At 42.5% G+C, this 20,829-nt stretch overlaps 1 protein-coding gene across 1 annotated transcript in view; it reads right to left on the bottom strand.

Annotated features, from left to right (window-relative positions):
* Positions 1–19,902, bottom strand: part of arid2 (AT rich interactive domain 2 (ARID, RFX-like)) — a 34,968-nt gene extending 15,066 nt beyond the window's left edge. Inside the window, exons 1-7 of the mRNA XM_035147343.2 lie at positions 19,307–19,902; positions 19,089–19,182; positions 18,038–18,135; positions 7,188–7,321; positions 1,745–1,963; positions 1,264–1,331; positions 340–409 (exon numbers count right to left, since the gene is read on the bottom strand). Of these exons, the coding sequence (XP_035003234.2) occupies positions 340–409; positions 1,264–1,331; positions 1,745–1,963; positions 7,188–7,321; positions 18,038–18,135; positions 19,089–19,182; positions 19,307–19,398 (775 nt within the window). The 5' untranslated portion in view covers positions 19,399–19,902. The remainder of the gene's footprint in view (positions 1–339; positions 410–1,263; positions 1,332–1,744; positions 1,964–7,187; positions 7,322–18,037; positions 18,136–19,088; positions 19,183–19,306) is intronic.
* Positions 19,903–20,829: the final 927 nt, after the last annotated feature.

Genomic DNA, 20,829 nt, shown 5'->3' with positions numbered 1-20,829 from the left:
AAAAATTGTCCCTGTTAAATCCAACTTTTAGTATCACAGGCTAACAGAAAAAAACTAAAACAACTGTGGTTCTGAAATATGGTGCATTGCTTTGGGTTCTCATTAAGATGTCAAGTCGTTGTTAGAATGTGAAATACTCTGTATGCGAGGTTGTAAAACGTCAACAAAACAAATCCCACCTCACAATAGAGGTATAACACAATAATGTAAAAACAATCAACAGTAAAAAAAAAAACTCTACACTCTCGAACAGCCTTATAGCTGTCAATAAAATAACATGGAAACATTCAGAGATGTACTCTTATACACTTCTCTTATTTTACCACTGTGTGTGTTTACCTTGCGGTTGACTGCTCTTGTCCCAGATCAGCTCCCTGACTTCCCTGTCCTCCACCACCTCCTTCCAGAACTGCAGAGGGACAGAAGTTGTTAGCATTTAAACTCCAACTGAGAAAATGATTACAGCCAAAGAGAGAAACTTTAAAATTAGACCAACATACAACCTTCATGATAATCAAACAATTTGCTCACGGCTCAGTAAGTACATTTAAAACATAACAAAATAGTATGGCAAGTGACAATATGCAACTCGAAATTATCTAACACTGTTACTTTTTCCTGAGCCCAAGAAATTCCTTGTCTTTGTCTGCTGTTTGTATTTCAAAACTCAAAAGACCGAGAAAAATGTTGTCAGTGTTGCTCACAAGATTTGTTGCCATTTACTTTTTTGTCAAATCAACTCACTGATAAACTGACAATTTAAACTCTAAATCATACCATTTTATACTTTCAAGAACTTAAATACAACATTTTCCCACAACCAAGACAACCACATGTTATCAGCAGCCTGAGTAAGAACACCAGACTTCTTTGATAACCCACATTAAAGCCTCTTGCATTAGTGTCACACTGCAAGATGCGAAATTCCTACTGAACGTGACCTCTGACCTCACAGCGCTGAGGGCCGAGGATAAAAGAAACAGCCCAATGCAGTATTTAAATTGCATTATTATTATTAAGTCATGACTTGACCACACATCTAAACTGGGCCGAATTCAAAGTGAATTGATCTTAACATTCTGTGTGAAGATGCCTGAGAGAAAACTGCTCTGTGAGGAGTGATTACCAATCTTCACAATGTACAAAGTGTGGTTTCTTAGTGAAAGCAGTATTTCATTTCTATCTGTAATAGTTAAATGAGACACATTCAACAGAAACTACTTACATAACACGCATAGATGGAAAAAAAACATTTAACTTTACCCTGATAAAGTCCCGGGACGTTTTCTCCTTCCAGTCTATCCCGAATACCCCGGAGAAGCTGCCTAGCGCTACAGAGGGAGGTTTAGAGTAGAGGATTAGATTCACTTTTACTTGTATATATTCCTTGTTCTTCGATTCCCAGTTGACTTAATATATGGAGGTGGTGCTCAGTGCAGAGTGCCACTGATCCTAAAACAAAGAGGTGAGAAAAGGGGAGGGCAAACCCCAGAGGAATTGATCTTCTCTAGGGTTGTGCAATTCAAATGAAAAGTAGGTTTCCCCTCAAGAAAGTTAGGATTACACTGATTATGATTAACTTTGGACACGTGAACTCAAACAACCCTTTCTATCATATCATAGAACACATGCAAAATTTAGCTGTAACACACAATGAAAATATGCAGAAAATCTACATTTTAAAAATATAAAATAAAAAGATTGTCTCAAAAGCACAATCTGAGGTGAGGAATCGGGAACGTACAGTCGTCGAAGACGCCGGCGTGGGCCAGCAGCAACGTGACCAGTTTGGGATCCTTGTCCAGCTGCATGGAGTGCTTGCTCTCGTTGGAAAGCAGAGTGCAAACGTTAACAGCAAAGTCCACTTCATTGGGTAGGCCCGAAAGGAGTGACAGCACCAGTTTGTTATAGTCACACGGTGGAACGAAGTCCGTAGACAGTCCATAGCTTTGGCGGAGATAGTCTGGAGACAAAGAAAAAAGAAAAAACCTCAGGGTTATTATACAAACGTATTTGACAATAAAATATCAGCTATAAACATGTTAAATTTAAGACTTTTTTAGGTTTGAAATTAAACTTGTGATGTAAATACACACCAAAAAAAATGAAATTATACTTGTTCCAAGTAAACACGTTCATGTCTGTTAGAGTCCACTGCCTTCTACCAAGTCTGAAATACTTTCATACATTTCCCCATGTTCATAAAGTAGTTAGCAGGCTGGCTAGAAAAACACTAGTTCAACACATAAACAACAACAGACTAAAAACGCAGCACATATCAGAAGTGATCATTCTGCTTCAGTCTGGTTGTTAGTAGAGAAATGCGCCTAAAAAAAATATAAGGCCCATAGAATTGCCCATTAGTTTAAAAACTGAATTTAAGACTTTTTAAAAAAGGACCTGCAGCCACCCTGATATACATATAAATATCAGTGTGATGAGTGAAATGTCAGACACCCACATGAACATTTATGGTCAAAACAGAGCTACTAAAAAAATTCAAACATGCAGTTAATACATTCAAGTTTGGTTAGGAAAAAAGAAATGAACCAAAATGAAATACTTTTGTAGAACAGGGCTTCTAAAATAGAACAGGCATGTGAATGGCAAAGGACAAAAAAGCAGAGAAAATAAACAGATAACCCCTGGATGTCAACGTCAAGATCCCCTATCAGATGGGTCACATTTTTAGGTCGGAATCCGGAAATGACAGATTTATCTGCAAGACCCACATCTGTGATTTATACAGTTCTTTTGTATTCAAAGCAGATAAAAGAAGCATCACAACACCATCTAGCAAAGCAGACGGAGGAGATACAGCAGGTCGAGACACTGCAGGTGAGTTTGGCATCAGCCACAGAACAGAGGTGCAGAAAAGGAGGGAAATCCCAGTTCAGTCATTCCTGCCTCTGCAGACCTTCAGCCACTTCAACTCAGATTTCTCCTTCAAGTGAGATTAAACCAAACAGGCTTTTGTCGGGTTAAAAATGATCTTTAGTTCCAATGAGTCTGATGAGCCAAGCCTCGTCTGACTGAGGGGACGTGAATGTTCGGGAACTTTTAATCGTGTTTGCCAGCGTCTCAGTCGTCCCCCCATGATTGGCTTTTTATAATTAAAAGACGCCTAATCCTAAATACCAAAGAGCTGTTTGTGTTATTATTCAGCAGCTCTAAGTGACAGATAATCCAGTCTGTGGAAGTGCAGTCATTGTGTCAACGATTACCCACAATACCTCGCTGTGCTACAGTTCGATTTGCTGCTATCAATCATTTTCTGTGCATAGGCGCCACTTTTCCGTACAGGGGACATTTCAATTTGGTGCAGGATTTTTGGAAACCGCTGCCTCTGGAAACCAATCATAAAAAAGAGAGGAGTCCCACTGAGTGAATTTGATTTCCATGCTGAAAATGTAATTCAGCAGAGTTGGCTATTACAGCAGCAACCGCTCCAGTCAGAGCCTGCACGTCTGTGCTCGTCCTGCAGCGAGACGCCAGCACTGAGAGGTGCAGAGGACAAACGTGCAACATGCCATGATACGACAGACCAGGCTTTATGAGCAGTGTAAGATTTCTAAAAGGTGGTTTCCAATATTCAAATAATTAGACATCACTGAACCTGCCAAGCCAACATCAAACCACTTCGACCTTGCTCCCCCACTGTATTAGGGTTACATTTAAAATTACTACTGTACTGACAAGTTGTTAAAGTATGTCACAGTATGTTAAGAATGTCACAATCACAATGTATCTTGGTCACAATTTTAATAGATATATATTCAGAATATGAATTAAGAGAATTTTTTAAATGTAAAAATATAAAATACTATCGACATTTTGTGTAATTTTTTAAAACTTTAAATGTTATTAACATCGGCCATGAAAATCCAGAATTGATCATAAGAATGAATCACTAAATCCTACTGATTATTATAGTTCTGCAAAACTCATCTGAATAAACTATTTTAAGTACTTCTGCTTATATTGCCATTTGGTTTTCAACCTACAGTAACTTTTTTGTCCACTTGGGGACAGTGAAAACCAGCTTTGAATACAACACTTATATGTTGTCATCTTTAAGTAAACAGTTGTGTATTTATAGCAGCAACATTAGTATTTATCTGAAGGTGTGTATCTGGTCCCCTGGTGAACACTGGTACAGAATTCACCCTTGATTAGCTGAACAAAACAATTTATCAATTAGTGTTTCTATGACTGAGGAGGTAAGGCGGGTCGTGCATTGATCCCAAGGTTAGTGGTTCGATCCCAGGCTGCTCCATTATGTTTGCCGAAGTGTCCTTGGGCAAGACACTGAACACCAAATTGCCCCCCCGACAGTAGTACTGACAGTGTGTGAGGATGTGTGAGAATGACAAAACTGTACTGTAACGTGCTTCGAGCTCATCAAGACTAGAAGTGCTGTAGAAATACAGACAAGCAACACCTGCCACATACAAGCTGCCGTGTGATCCACTGTTAATATTCATTAAAGCAGCTTTAATGTTTGCATGTCTGCAAAAACCCAAATGCCTGAATGGTGAAGGAGAAAAATAAAACCCTTACAAGCCACAGACTAGATTCACCACTGTTTGTTGTGCGTCTGTTCCCACCGTGAACATGTGTCGGAGTCAAACAGCTCAGCAGGCAGCGGGCCGACTGCCAGAGAAACAAGCGTGCGACTGAAGGGCTGCAGGCTCGGATCTAAACTCAGGTGGAGCGGGGGAAAAAAAAACAAGTGCTTCCTTCTTCCCTTCATCAATAACCGCTGTCAGGACAGTCAATTACCTCTGAGAGAAGCTCAGCGGTCAGCTCCACAACACTGTGAGGCTAATGGACACCTCGCGTTTACTGCGTGCGAGCACGATCCGACAACACAGACAAGAGGCTGGCCTTGGACCGCCGCACAAAATCATTTACTTTGAAATACGGCGTGGTTACTCGGAGGCTGCTCTTTCATCATGAAAGCAGGAGCACGTTAGGGTTTGGAGAAAAAAAATTATTCAGCAATGATTAGATGTGTGGAGGCAACTTGAAAGAGAGGGGAAAAAAGGCCCCGACAATTACAGTATTCTTCATAGCCTTGGTTTAAAAAACGGCAAGGTGAGGACGGAGTTACATGAGTCACAGGAATAAAAGTGATAAATGTTCAATGCAATGAGGAGGCTCGTGAAGAGGACAAACAGCAGAGTTCAGCTGTAGCAAAGGGTCTCCTGCTTGGGTTGTGAAAGGAAAACAACAGAGTCGTTTTTTCCCTTGCCTCTAAACTTTGCGAGAATCATGTGAAAACCAAGCGTCACTGAAGCGGAGAGAATCGAAAGCCTCTTCGAGGCCGTTGGGATGTTCAGATGTTTGGTGTTGAAGTTCAAGCGTACCTGCGTCATGTTGTTATGACTAAAAAAAAAAAATCACCATGGAGATTGTGTGGCAAAAAACAGCAGGTGGAACATACAGCCAAGGACTTAGAAAACAAGTCGAGTAGAACAAATCAACTTTAGAGCACACCTGAAAGTACCCATGGTTAAATAAAGTAATCCCTTCTGAGGGGAGAGTCCACATCAAAATGCTTCATTTGGAGGTGACACAGTGGTCACGTGATCTACCTCAGCCCATTATTAACTGGCTAAAGGCTAGAGGAATAAATGGCATTTAGGGAAATATACCTAATCACTTTCTTGCTCAGTGAAGAGGAGAAAATTTACAATTAACATTTCACACACAACACGAGGCGTGACGCTCACAGCCAGGACATCAGGGTTAAAGTGAGCGGAACGATCTGGATTCATGATCCGACATCGTCGATTAATAACTAAATTAACGTGATCGTCAGTTTGTGTGGAGCGCGACAGGGGCAAGGAGACACAAAACCAACGAGCACAACTCAAACCGGACAGGCACTCGACTCCGTTTTTAAGTGTCTGAACTTGACCCCTGCCTGATGCAGTTCATGTACGCTGCACTAAGAGTGAGCTATGGCCTGGTCCCACATTCGCAAATGTATCAGTGACTTGAACCTTCGCCTTCCGTTCACTTCAAATCTGTGAGAGCGAGCAGGTGAATAAAACATTAGCTTCCAGTGGCGTCGCAAATCGCAGCGCAACTCACATGGAATTGAACTTGGGCAAACTTTGATACGTGTGACCGAGCCTATCCACACTCCAGTGCAAAAGCAAATATTTCTCAAATCTAAGTTGGTACACTACGTCGAGCAAGGGTTGCAACTCTAGAGGGGATACGACAAATCAATCCAGCATGTTTCAAATGACACGCCAAAGGGAACATGTCAAGTGTTCCCTTTAAAAACACTGCTCATCTGTATCTTAGGTCGCACAACACGAATAGTCATCACTGACAAGACAGCGTCAAGCAGTCGGGGGAGATACAAAATTATGATCAAAGACGCGAACAATAGAAAGTGACACGAGGAGACATGTTCTATCTGGATATGGAGCCATTCAAAGCTGTGGACAATGTGGAATTTAATACACTGATGCTCTGTATGATCCACTAGTGTCTTTAATTTAATATTGCTTTTTTAAAATGGTGTAAATAGCCCAGAGGCTGGTTGGAGTCAATGGTACAGACTGTGGGCCATGATTGTGTTAACAAGACTGTGATGTGATTTTTGGGAACATGGGCCCGTCATTTCTCTTTTTGTGTAAGCCTGACAGCAGTTGTTTGAGCTGGGTCTGCTTTAGTTGCGGGGAAGTTTCACATTGCGACACAGTTACTCAGACGGTTCTGAGTAAATGAACAAAGCACTTTCATCCTCTCCCTGCCGCTCAGTATAGCGCTGGCAGCCACTACCAAACAAATGCTTGCACTTTATCTGTCACTGAAGTAGTTAGCCACAAAGCTAACACATACAGCCCGCTTTCCTTCCTTAATTATACTCTTATGAAATAAATTCAACCAACAAAATAAAAAAATCCTTGAAACAAAAAGCTGTTGTCAAGGCTCGTTTCTATGCATAAACTTGACCTGTGGGCTGACCGGTTTCCCATGAATCTAACACAGCTCTGATGAAGCGATGCTTTGCTGTAATCACATTTACTGAAGTGTCTGCGTTGGCCAAGGGGGCGGACAGAAAGAGACAGAGGGACAGGATGAACTTGTACATCTGAAACGGAGTGAGACAGAAAACAACAAACAGAGAGTGAACCAGTTCCCGCACTGAGGGCGTCTCTGCCTACCTGATACAACGTGTTGCTGGTAGTTGTAAGAGTTGGGAATTGCACCGATTGGAAGAGAGGTTTTGGGATTCCCCGGCTGCGCTTCTTCATCGTCCTCGCCGAAGTGGTGGACTTTCTCATACTTCTCCAAGTATCTGTAAGGGGGGGGGGGGAAATAAAACAGACGATGAGCCAAAACTTGCTTGGAATGAATTTTGCTGTTGAATTTGTGCTCTACTTTCTTTCAAAGACTGGAGGGACTTATTGGGATTTGTTTCTTGAATGTATGCAGGCACATTTTATGATGAGCACAGGAGCCTAGGCAGCATTCTTCATCTCTATGATACTGTGTGCAAACAAAACGACTCACAACGGAAATTTAAGGAAACTGCTTTTGAATTAACAAGAATCCGGACTGGCAATTGTCCTCTATTAAATTAAAGCAGGCTGCTCATATTTAAGAAACACAGCTGATAATGTCATGCAACTCAAATCCATTAGAATTTGCAAAATATGAATTTTACACCCTTTTTTTATTCTAGGCTTGTGTTGCTTTTTGAGCCATTTCATGCTGCTGCAGTCATATTTGTAGTGTACACATCAGGTTAAAGTTCTATAATATCCCTTGAACTTATTCATGAATCTTGTTCTGTACTTGTACAGAAATGACTGCTTAAATTATAAAGGGATGAGGGAAAAAAAAACAACAGAAAATTCAGCAATAAAATGCAAAACTTGAGAAAACGAACATGAAAAAACATGAAAACTATAAAGAACTGAGAAATGACACAGTATGTGCATTTCCAACCGTTGTAATTTTACTCCTCCTTATACCTGCATTTCATCTCTTAACATCTACAATACCAAATTAAAATCAATAATATCATTTTATTTTAAAGTTTACCCACAGGATAATTACACAAGTTACCCTTAAAAGGCACATTCTCCATAAACTCCCCCTCTTCTAATTTCTATAGACATTTTTTTAATGGTTATACAAAGCTGAACAAACGCCATGTAAAACAATGTTTGCTTTTCCCACCCAGATTGAGGAAAAACTATAACATGCTGTCGAGGTCACGCAGAGAAACATCGAACGAGAGTCGGAGCTCTCAGCTGTTCAGATAAAGAAAACGGGTGAAATCAATCACCCTTACTGCAGCATGTTGTTTCACAAAGGCCCCACACCTGCACGTATTGTCAAGGAGACGACACGCTGAAACCACAAAACTCACTTTGGAGAGCGATCTGCTGTACGACAACACCCACGTGTCAAAGTTACAACCTTTTGTGGCCAATGATTCACAACATTAATCTGTGGAGCAACAGACACTGCTGGGGGGAAATCAGGCTAAAGAGAAAGACGTTCAAGTCAAACTAGAAATCGGATGAACAAGTGAGTGTAAAGCAGGGGGGGGAGATTTAGCATGGCTGATCAGACAAAGAGCGGCGTCCAGACAATCAGAGGGAAAGGACTCTTCCATACAGTCCGACTGCTGAGAAGTGCAGAAACAACACAGCGACAAGCACTTAAGTGGAGGAATGACATGTCAACATTAATCTAAGATAAAATATGAATCCACTCGGGAACTCTGTGTACACAAGCGTAAAAGTCAATGGTGAGAGACCACCATTTTATTACTCTGTAAATTACACAGTTCAAGGGATTAGTTCTAAAATCGGAGCGCTACCAGAGCTTTCACCTGGCACTGCTGGTTTAGAATTTGTTTTATGGTTCGAGTCAGTGACAAGACTTTAGCCAAGCATACGTGGTTCTTTCAAAAACTCAACACTGTTCAGTTAAGCATGATCCAGTGAAAATGAGAAATGAGACTTTGTATGAGGGAAGGCTGATGAGTCAGTGCAAATATTGTAATTCAAAATTGAACATTGCATACATGGTATAATGTGCAACCGGAAACCATTTCATCACTAGTACTGACTGTGTGAGATGTGAAACACAAGTACAACCACGCATTTAAAAATAAGGTCGATTTTAAAGTTCTGCATTTTTTTTCAAATTTGAAAAATCTGTGTGGTTCATGCTGTGTTTATGTCATTGTGAAGGCATTACATAATCTTTATAGCAACAGCTTTCAAAGGATAAGTTGCCACAAAACTTAAACAAATCAATAAAAATCAGGTTGAATACCCCTTTTCGATTTTGGCTAACCAGGGAAGAGCAACAGGACCAAAAGTTGTTTCAAACTACTTTCACAAATATGGTTATTTGAATTACACCAGCAGGGTTGGAATGGCAGCCAGTCATTATTTTGAGTCAAGCATCATGATGATTCACTGTAAATCATATGGCAGTTTGGTAGACATCGCCCAACCCTAAACACCACCACCACCACCACCACTCATCTGAATAGTGGAAAGTGAAAACAAGTGAACTGGCTGCAACACGAACAGCTGTGTTCCCACATCAAACTCGCGATTCATCTTTAACTCAAACTCTGCTCATATTCTGGAGGCACTAGCATTGAACTTGGGGGAAAAGATCGTTCATCGGCATGCAACTGCCAACAGTCAGACTTACTTGGATTTGATTAGCACCCAATTGCGATGTGTGGAAAACTGCCAGACAAACAAAAACACACACACACACACACACGCACACACACTTTCACACACATGCAGCAAAATACCTCAGCAGTGAAAGTGTGTTGAACCCTGCATGTGTGGCCGTGAGTCACCGAGCGAGCGGCTGTTTCTGAATGAGGCCCCGCTTGTTCATCGCGGCCAAGGTAATCCCCGTCCGCTGGCTGCCGGGTGACACGCTGGACTATAAATACACTCAGCCTTCATTTGTAGAGTGAGGAGGAGAGTGAGAGCGCGGGAGAGATATGCCGCGGTCCCAACTGCAGCGTCATCAACCGCTGTCTGGGCACGAGCAAGAGAAAAAAAAGGGCTCGGGTGGCGGTATGGGAGGGAGAGAGGGGGGTCTACTGCAGCACTTCCCCTTTTTCAGACATGCATGATGAGGGGAACATCAACCCCCTCCTCCTCGAGTAGCATCCGATTACCACCCAACAGAAACCACTGGGATTTCATCGTTTAACGGCATTTTGGGGGGAAACGTGTGCATCATCACTAATAGAGAGGCACGTCTTCCCTCTTAACACTGCAAAGGGGTGGGAAACGAGCAAAGCATGAGAAGTGATAGATCGCCTGTTTGCAACTGCTTGTCTCGGTCATTAAATATTGTGTTATTTACAGTCATCTGGATCGCACCAGTGCAGACACTGGCTTCAGTTACTCTCAGCTGCCGGACTGCCCAAACGCCCTCAATGTGTCAGTGTGTGGGAGTCGATTGCCCCCTGCTGGACGTGGACGCAGACATGAACACACACACACACCCACTGCCGATCTCTGGACAGACATGCTTCCTGGGATTTAATGTGAGAATGTCCAACACTGCAGGCTGTGGGTGGTTTGCTTTGTCAATAATAGAAGGTAAAGTTTATTCACAGCAGAGCCAATTGAGAAAATGCTGTTGTAGTTCATTTCATTTACAGCACAGAAAGCACACTTCAAGTGGCTGCATGGTAATTTAAAAAAAAAAAAAAGAGAGTAAGGTGACTGACATTGTATTTAGGAAACAAGGCTTGCAACCCTGAGTGACTGAAAATGATGCAAAGAGTAGAAAACCTACGTGAGTGTTTAAACATGTGTGTAAAAACAAATTGCATGATTGTTAACATCTCTATTTCAGTTATCAGGTTGGTCTGTCTCCATGGCACAGAAGTGGTTGTGAGCAATGTTTCGCATCAATTCAAATGTTTGCATCTCTCTGGAAGTGAATAGCGAGTGTTGGCCAATGGCTTTTGCTGAAAAACAAGCTTTTCTTTTGAAAGGGTTATGCAAAGCTGCTTTTTCAGTGTGAAAGTGCACCATTTCTTTGGAAATATTCCTGATGACCACTCAAGTGCATTCTACCTCGCTCTATGCGTTTTGTGTTATTGAATTCAGGAGAAGGCTCCACTTATTTTTTTGGCTGCAAGCGTTGAATTTGCTTCCCTTTCACCCCAAACATTAATCCCGTCCCTCAGTGCTCCATTGAAATGTATGAGATGCTGATCCCATCCACCTGCAGCTGCTATTTATTTTGCGGATTTCGCCATTTCCCTTGCGTCAGGCCCACTACACGAGATTTTGGGCCGATTCCCAATTCACCCCCTCCGGACAGTAGGAAGAGAAATCTGGTCTGGGACCTTGGTCGGTGTTGATGTTCAGCCCAGATTATCTGGTAATGTGAGGGGTTTACAGATCCTCTCAATAACCGCTCGAACTGTTCGAAGAGTCAGCAGGGCCGCCTCAATAATATCAAACGTGTTGGAAGCTGGATAACTGTGATTACGTCCGTGCTTTCAGACGAGTCTACAAGGAGACAGAGTCGAGGAGTGGCTGACACTGTCACCTGCCAAGCAACAGTAAACATTCTAGCCCATGACGCTAACAGCTAGCATGCAACTGTTGGCAGATATTAAAACAGACAGTTAAAGTCTCACCTCCAGACTTGGACGACCACCAGCATTAACCACGTCTCCCCTGAACAGTCTCTCAGTCTCACTGTTTCAGCCTTCTGCTTATCGTGTTTCACACTGCATAGTATTACTAACATTAAAGTGGGTTACTGCACCAGTTATCTGGCTCAGGTTATCTCATAATGACTGAAGCTTTCGCTTCTATGAGACATACAATTATAAAATGTTCAATATGCATAATGACAGGCCTGCCAATTGTGCAGGTCTTTTATTTATTACAGTCGTAGAAAACAAGTTTTAATAGTGTTTTCATTTTACTACATTTAGCCTTATATTGTGAATTTAGATTTACTTACATTTTTCAAAATAATAAATGATATTAGGGACTGTGTGGAGAAAATGACACGCATCATACATGGTTCATTGCTGGTGATACCACAATAAACCCACGAGTGATTTTCTGCATCAAGTGTATACATTGCATATCAAATATACCCACAGGTTTCTCCTATCTCCACAGTGCTAGAAACATATGTATGTACGTGATATGAATAAAAAAGGTACATGGCAAGTAAAGCCAGAACACTTTCACTGCAAAGCTGGAGGCTATGCAACACCCAGAGCAAACATTTTAAATATATCTGATAAAGTGGTAGAGCCAGATTCTAGCATACAAGGCAGATGTGTCCATCTGCTTGGTGACCAACAATGCTGGAGGGGAGGTCAAATTACACACTGGCTAAAAACACTAAGTCTCAAGAGCATTCAGGTGTTTGCTACAGCGATCTTATTTTATAATGGTTCCATTTTTGTTTGCTCCCATGTTTTATTTGAAATACTGATATCCATTAGAAGATATGTGGTTTCCTCCCAAAGTCCAAAGACATGCAGAATGGGGGTTAGGTTGATTGTAAACTAAATTGACCATAGATGTGAATGCAAGTGTGAAATGTTTGTCTCTGTATGTTAGCGACCTGTCCAGCATGAACCCCGCCTCTCACCCAATGTCAGCTGGGATTAGCTCCAGCTCCCCCCCACAACTGGATAAGAAGTGTTGATAGTGTATGGATGATATTTGTGATTTTACATAGCTGAACTATCTCAATATAGTTTTACGTCTCATCTCTCACACTTCTCTCTGGTACTGTAGCAAGAACATAGCATTTACTGTTGGTCCCTGAATCCCTGTAGAATTCTCTGTTGTCTGAGTGACGCACGGCCAGGTCAACCATAGCTAACAGATTGTGGTCTTGGTAAAACTCACCATCAAATGCTAATGGAGAAGGCCACCTCCGAGGGAAAAGTTAAGCAGTCGGCGCTGAAATCAGCCAAATTAACAAATTTGGACTAAAATGCTGCGAGAATTCAGAGACAAGTCATTATTATTACTATCTGTCTTGTAGCTTTCAAGCCTTAATTATGACACCACAACCTCATGGAAGTATTGACGGCTCATTTATGAACACAAGCTGGTTTAGCCTTTCAGCATCTAGACCTGCTTAAAAAGAAGAAAAGAAAAGAGGTGGAAAGCACTCTTATTATGCTGCATTGAAAAGCAGGAACAGACACTAGTCCACACACAGCCTTTTCTTTCTCCATAACTGAGCATCTCTAAGTCCAAGCAGCAGCCAGGACGAGGCGGGGGAATAATAACTCAGCTAATGCAAACCAGATCAAAGGCCACTTCATCCAGATGTTCCAGAGGAGCAGGAGAATCTATCGGCTCTCACAGGAAGTAGAACAGGACCAAAAAGCATGATGGTAACTGGCATAATGGCATAACTAGGTGTGAAAATTAACACTCCCAGCAGAAAAGCGTTGCGAAATGTGTGTGCACAATTCCCCCCCTTTTGTAGAAATTGTAAAATTACAAGTCATCTTTCAATCAAAGACACCAAATCTGATGTTTTGACATTACATTCAGCTTTAACCACATTATCTTAATTCATGACATTAACACATGAATAGATATATTCAGAGGCAGTGGCTTTCAAGTACTTTTCAATACCTGTAATTTTTTTGGGGGTGTTCCAAACTTTGTCTAGGTCTTTATACAATTCTAAACAAGAGACATGCCTTTGCATCAGACATCCTCTTGATGGGTTCCCTGTGTGAGGCATTTCTATTGATTCTACAGCCTCAGTAGTTAACTCAAAGAGTTTCTCCAACCATTGGTTCAGAAACTCGTAGGGCATTGTTTGATAAGCAGAAAGGGTCCCAGGAGATTTCTAGGGCAGAAATATTCTAATTATTCAATTTTTAATAAGACTTAATTAATTCAATTTAAGTTTCAATGAAATATATCTTATATATAAGAAATGCCAACTATAACCCAGTTGTTAGGTGATAGGGTCAAGATCCCCTCATGCTTGGAGAAAAACATATGACATGGCCAAAGTCACACAACAACACAAAGTCTAATTGCTGGGGTCATGAGAATTTTGATCCTAGCAGTGGGGTCACAAGGCCGGTGGGAGAAACGTGGTTAACTAGTCCGGGGATAACAGACAATTAATATTGAAATGTGAAACATTTCTTGATATCAACTGAAACAAGTGAATCTGTCAGTGGTTGCACCTGCTTCACACTGCAAACGGTAGTGGGAGTGTGGTATATCATTAAGCTGTTACGGCAGCAGAAGGTTAAACTCTAAAAAAGAAAGATTACTTGGCAGTGGTTGATTCAGCAGAAAGAGAAATTGTCAAAAGCTGGTTTCTTTATATTTAATCACTGTGGACGGTAAAAACTGTCCTTGCTAGTGGAGCTAAAAGGGTAACTTGCTCATAATATGGCAAGAAATCTGACGTACCTTTTAATATCTTCAATAGCTTCCACCTCTGCTCATCAATTCAAGTTTTGGTTTTGAGCATAAAAAAATGTCCTCAAATAGTATTTCTCACAAAAAATGGAAACATGACAAGGTTATCTCCGAACAACAGTCCCCCCATTTAAACTGTTTAACAAGGCAGAAGAACTTCTAATTTCTTCCATTTCACAATTCCAACCATGTGTAAAAACCTCATGGAGAAGAAAAACAATCAATGACTTGAGCATTTAAGCTAACACCGAAGCATTTAGTGGGCGGTTCCTAGATGACAGTGCCTCCTGGGCCTGATTTCCTCCCAATGGGGATGCAGAGCAGAGGGCAAACAAAGGTTGAACCAGGGTATCTGTCACCTGACTTGGCTTCTGTGTATAATACACTGTAGTCTGGAAAAAGAAGTCAAAGTCATGTCAGGCTGTAGCTACACCAGAGGCCTTATTTCAGAACAACTTTCATTAATTCTCAAATTACAGCAAGCGAGTGCCAAGATGAACTGGACTGTTTTCACTGAAAAAAAAAAAACAAAAAAAAACTCTGTTGCCCCACAAGGCTTGAGAGCTTAATGCAAACCACCTCCAATTCACGTGAAATGGATGACGAAAACCAAGGAGATGGGAATTATTATTGACCGAGAAGCATCCAAATCGCTGTAGGCACAGGCAAACTGGAAGCAGCCTTTAGTAACGCTAACTCAACCCGGTGAAACAGACTGCAGCGTGCACAGATGTGGAACATAAATGTATGTCAAATTATGGAACTGTGTAAAAGGTTCTCCGCAGTCACAGGAATAGATCTGGGGCAAAAAGTTCAGCTTCAGATACACACCACGTGTACGCCATTAAAGATGTTAGTTGCTCTACTGTAATACTTGCAATATGATCAATGTTAGGTATTTTCCAAAACTCCTTAAAATGCTGTTAATATCAAACTGTTCCATGGTCTATGGAAGCCCTGCTTTTTCATAACACTTGTCCTTTTGTGTCTGTTGGACAAAATCTTACTGTACTGTATGTCCCACTGATCAATAATATCCTTCAACCTCATGAAGGCAACTGAAAACACAGCTTCATTTCTCGTGTGTCAGTGGGATTTGAGGCCATTGCTTTGATCCAGAGTGTGAATCCTTTCCGCCCCCAAAGCTGACATGAAGTCAGCACCACCGGCAGGAGCGATGTCAAAGCAGCGCTTCAACAAGTTGAAAACTCGCTTGAAAGAAAAAAACCTATCTGGTCGACATTGCTCACTTATTATAGAGTGACATTCAGATATCAAATAGACGGCAGCAGGATCTGGCACTGAACTCCAGCGCTGCTCATTACACTGCTCTGAGTGGGAAGTGCTGACCGGAGAGAGCCACATCGTGAACATCCTATTCATTCAGACAGGGGAAACCTGGTCAACAGACCATCCAGTGACCGAAGAGTCACAAGTGGGATCCCTGCAGCAGCTGAATGTCCTTCATTCCTACCTGCCAACTCATTTTGTTCACCCGAGTGAGAAAAGAGCATCAGGAATTATAATGACAGCTTTAAGTTGGGCTTGTTTAAGGCCACGTTTACGACAAGATATTTCATCATTACCTACAACAGACCGCTAAAGATCATTGTAGTTGTCAGCACATTCATAATAAAGTCTTTAAAGTGTAAAGAGCTTTAAATGCCAAGCAGTCAGTGGTTAGAGATGGTCAGGATTAAAACCTGATATCAGCAAACTTCCATCCAGCTTAAGTGTCCTTGAGAGAGACAGTGAATACCAACTAACTCCAGAGTGAGTGCATATCTACTGTGTAACTGGCTGTGACCCCTGAACTTGCTGGATGAGGGCAAACTTGGTCAAACAAATGCCTCCCACGTCGCTTACATAGCTTGTCCAATTTTGCACGACAAAACTGGTCACAAGGAGAGGAAACAAACACAAACAATTAATTTCTCTATCGCACACACTCATGTCAGCAAGAAGAAAAAAGAAAGCAGCAGCATGGAGGAGGCGAGAATAGCCTCTTGTTATCAGCCTTGTTCGAGGCAAGACCGCTGACATCCACTGCACCGAGCTGCCTTAGATAAACTTTTCACAGCAGCTCCAAAGGCTGCCGCGAGACAAGTGCGATATCCAGCATGTCAGGCAGGAGGCTGACCCTCCTTCCCCAAATTTAAAAAAAAAAAAAAAAGGTAGCTGGTCTGTGAAACACAGGGGGATATTTAAAAAAGAAAACATCCCCAGCAGACATGACGTTAATGGCTCTACATGATTGTCTGCCTCATTTTGTCATCTGCACAACAAGGTATCAGCCTGCTGGTATTTATAAACTGCTGTCTTACACAAGATAATGGAAACATTACTTGGCCTAATTGTGTCCTAAGAAAAAAATTATTTTAGAAAATCAGTCGGTTGACTTTCTGCGACAAGTACATGATGCACACTCAAAAACTAAGCAGGTTAAACAAAGACAGAAACACACCTCTGAATGTTCATGTTTCATAAATCAGTTCCTAGAAACCCAACACCTTTGTTCAATAGGTGCTACAACCGCATGCACAAACCCTCCATCCTGGCAGATGCTTTCTAAAGTATGCAGTCATTCACACTAAATATAGTGTTTTCTGGTGTACTCAGACAACGCAAACCCAATAAGTTCATTACAACTGCACTGCAAGCACACATGTGCCTGAGGTGTTTCTCCACTGCCATCAGCACTGATGGTTAAATGTGAACTTTTGAGGAGCTACAGGTCTCGTGGGCTGTGCACGGTTAGTAATCAAATTGGCTGCTACGCTCGCAGCTTGCGACCGTCTACCTCCCATGAAGGGCAAGCTTGGTATAAATGCACAGATAATTAGGCTCTGCTTGTGTTATCAACCAGTGACCTGCAGTTGGCCCTCAACTATCCATGAGAGGCAACGAGCATTTCGCTGCTACAGAGGTGTAATCCCCTGCAGGCAGGTGCTGCTGATGGGTGCAATCGTTGCACGAGGTGGCGCGGGAAGAAAAGGGGGAGTGTGGGGAGAGCAGCAACGGCGAAACCACAAATGCCAGCTGTTGAGGAGAGCTGCGTGTGCACCAGGCTCCCATCACTGGCAGCTGACTGCATTTACATTTGGAAGCTGCACAACCAAAAACACGTTACAACACCCAGATCTCACTCATTAGAGCTATATCCAACCCAAATGCCCTGTGGCTGCAACACTTAGAGAGGAATAAACAGCCGTAGTTTATGGTTTAGAGCCATTACTGACAAAAGACACTCTTTGGCTGTGTTCTGCAAAACTATGTTGCAGATTTGGAAAAATAAATACAGGAGCCATTTGTCCACATGGGTCTGTTAAAAAACAGACAAATCGCAGTGCTCTTTTGATGTGGCAGGGATAAGTGAGTTAATAGCTGCCAATCTGTGGCAAATAAACACAATAAAGAACCTTGCATTGCCTGCCACAATATTGTACTAGTGCAGCTTGGTAGCAGAAGAGAGCGAGAGGCTGGGTGCTGCTGCATCTTCACATTTGTAAACACTTCCCACATGGTACCTGAGAGGATGGGAGCTGCGTGGCCGCGCTACTTACCGAAGGTAGTACTGTTTTAAAGCGAATGCAGCGTTGGAGCAACTCCTGGGGAAGTTAAAGTCTTCTCCGAGTTCAATCCATTGGTTTTTGTCAGAGACCTGGAAGGAGGAAATGAGTGGGTTACAGGGCGAGTAGGAGAAAATAAAGAAAACACCGGCAACACAAGAAAAAGAGCGGTTACACTGCAACCATCTGTTCTGCTACAGGCTGTCCCCCCCTCTACGAGGCAATATCACAATCACCAATCAATAACTTTCCCAAACTGCTGGAAACATTTAAAAATGCCAAATGTGGCGAAATTACACAGCCACGCCGATTAGCGAAATAGCCTTTAATTAGCCGCTAGCGTGTTTATTAAGCGAACATATTTACATTGGACACATCGGTTGAGTACAACTGCCTTTAAGATACTATCGTTACAGTTGGGGCTAGTTAGCACCAAAGCTAACAAGCTAACTTCACTTTTTCATTTTGCCGTTAAATGCTAACGAGGCTAAACTCTTCACAAAGTGTGTCCGTGGGAAAAACGCTCGAGCTCGGGGCGAGCGCTCGGTTGGAGAGTGTGGTTTTGGTTGCCGTGTACTGTGTTCACTACACGGGCCTGTGAGGCCTACATTTTGAGATCAGCCATGAAGCCGAAGAAAGATGGCTATGGCGAGAAAGAAAAAGCCAAGCTTCCCCCCCCCTGGCTGCAAACTGCCGGCGAAAGCCCGGGGCGACGCGCCGTGTGCCGTGCGGTGTTTTCCGAGGCCGGGCTCCGTGCCGATAATCGATGTTAAACGTGCCCGCTAATTTCGAGTCGCTCCAACTGCACTCTGACTCCGAGGCGGTCGGGACTCTCGATTCAAACCGCACAACAACACAAGCCACCACATTGCATAGAGATACACGGCAAACTAGCACAAGGCCAACACCGAGCCACTAACGTGTTCCTTCCCGGAGGGCTCCACTTGCCCCGGGTTGCCCGCACGGAGTTGTGGAGCCGTCCACCGAGGAGTCCACGGACGGCGGAGTGTGGAGAAAAAAAAACCCACTTTTAGTTCCCACTCACCTTAGCAAATCCACCTAAAGCGACGACTCTGACATAGAGAGCATTCAGGTCCAGCTCTTTCCCACCCACGATAGGAATCTTCTTGAACGGCGATCTGCGTGGAAAACACAAGAAATACCCGCACATATGTTGAAATAACAGCGTTGGCTCGCTCGCAGTGGCGGGCGATTGGGATTTGAAGTTATATTTGTGGGGAAGAAAGACAACCCCGATCTCACCCTCTGCTCTGGTGGAATTGCCGCAGCTCGTCCAGGAAAGCCTGTCCTTTCCTCCGCTGATCTAGTAGATTTTTCCCCGTCGAATTTGCCATTGTTTTTGCATGCAAAAACGGTTAAAGCCCACTTCAGTCGCTTCTTAAGACACCAAGGATCCCATACTCCGCCGGCGCTCAGTCATTCGCGAAGCTGAGTGTTTAAAAAGTTAAAGAAATAGCTGATAGCAAGAAGAGCGGCAGCTCGCTAATAAAGACTGATGCACACAGAGAGCCAGCCCGATTCAAGCCCGGACTAAGTTCCAGCGAGCAGTCGCAAATACGAGCGATTTACCGGCAGATGAGGAACGCCATGACGGACGGTGTTGAATTAATGCTTTCGGTCGCGGTGGTTTTCGTTCGGACTGGTTTGACAGTGTGTTGCGGACGCGGCTCCGAGGCTATCGCGCACACTGTGGAGCGGCGGAGGATCCAGTTCTCAGACAAAAAGATGTGGAGGCCGCGCAGCCCGGCCTGCCATGCGTGCAGCGCCCTCTGCGGCCACCGGCGGCACCGCAGCCGTCCAGAGCGCAGCGGGTGTTGGAACAATAGAGACTGTTTTCTTTTTTAGGGACCGTCTGACAACTCGCCTCTCTGTTTGGAAAACGGGTCAGGAGGTACTTGCTCAATGTCCCGTGGGGGGAGGGGATAACACTAATTAACATAGCCTTCTTGTTAACCCCCCCACCCCAAAAAAGGCCATGTAAAGTCTATTTAGTGGGGGGAAAAACATTATTTTTCAGGCTGACATGAACCCTGAGGATATTTATAGCTGCATTGGAAATTAGGCTCACTGATATTGACCACTAGTTCAATTAGGAAATAAAAACTATAGTGACTTTGTGACAAGTTTATGATAAATTAAAAAAGATCACAGTAGCGGCCACCTTAAACTAACTAAGTAATACAGTCTTCTGACTGTATATATACATTTTAAATTCACAATCATACAAGATAAGTACATCTGTCAATACGAGTAATTAGTGTGTACAGGTGACCAAAGTGTTTACAGTTACTTTGGAAAACTAGGACCTTCATTCACATTTCTAAATAGAAATGTCTTATGTTGACCTCATATTACTTGTAACGTTTCATCCAAAATATATTTTACGCAGACTAATGTACCAAAGTGTTTGCAACTACATCTAAATTATTTCCTCATTAATGCACAGTTCTGAAATAATTGTCTTGAACTGAAGGCCGTATGCCTCATGACTTTAATATTTTATATATAATCTAGTGTCAGCTGACCAATCCACCAAAGTGGTCACAGCCACATTAAGTACATTTAGACATTCATTCACATTTCTGAGATAATCTGCTTTCACTGAAGGCCTTATGCATTGTAATTTCCATATTTTGCCAGAAAATGTATTTGTTGTGACTTATTTAAATAATTTCACATCTTTGTGTGTCATGTCAAACTGATCAACATTATATTAGGGTATATTAGTGTTCCCACCCTTGTACAACTCTAATGACACACTTGAT

This window comes from Hippoglossus stenolepis, chromosome 22, assembly GCF_022539355.2.
Source record: "Hippoglossus stenolepis isolate QCI-W04-F060 chromosome 22, HSTE1.2, whole genome shotgun sequence".
In the NCBI taxonomy this organism is placed as follows: Eukaryota; Metazoa; Chordata; class Actinopteri; order Pleuronectiformes; family Pleuronectidae; genus Hippoglossus; species Hippoglossus stenolepis.
The sequence above is the reverse complement of the archived record's forward strand: the minus strand, read 5'-3'. Positions and strand labels throughout refer to the sequence as shown.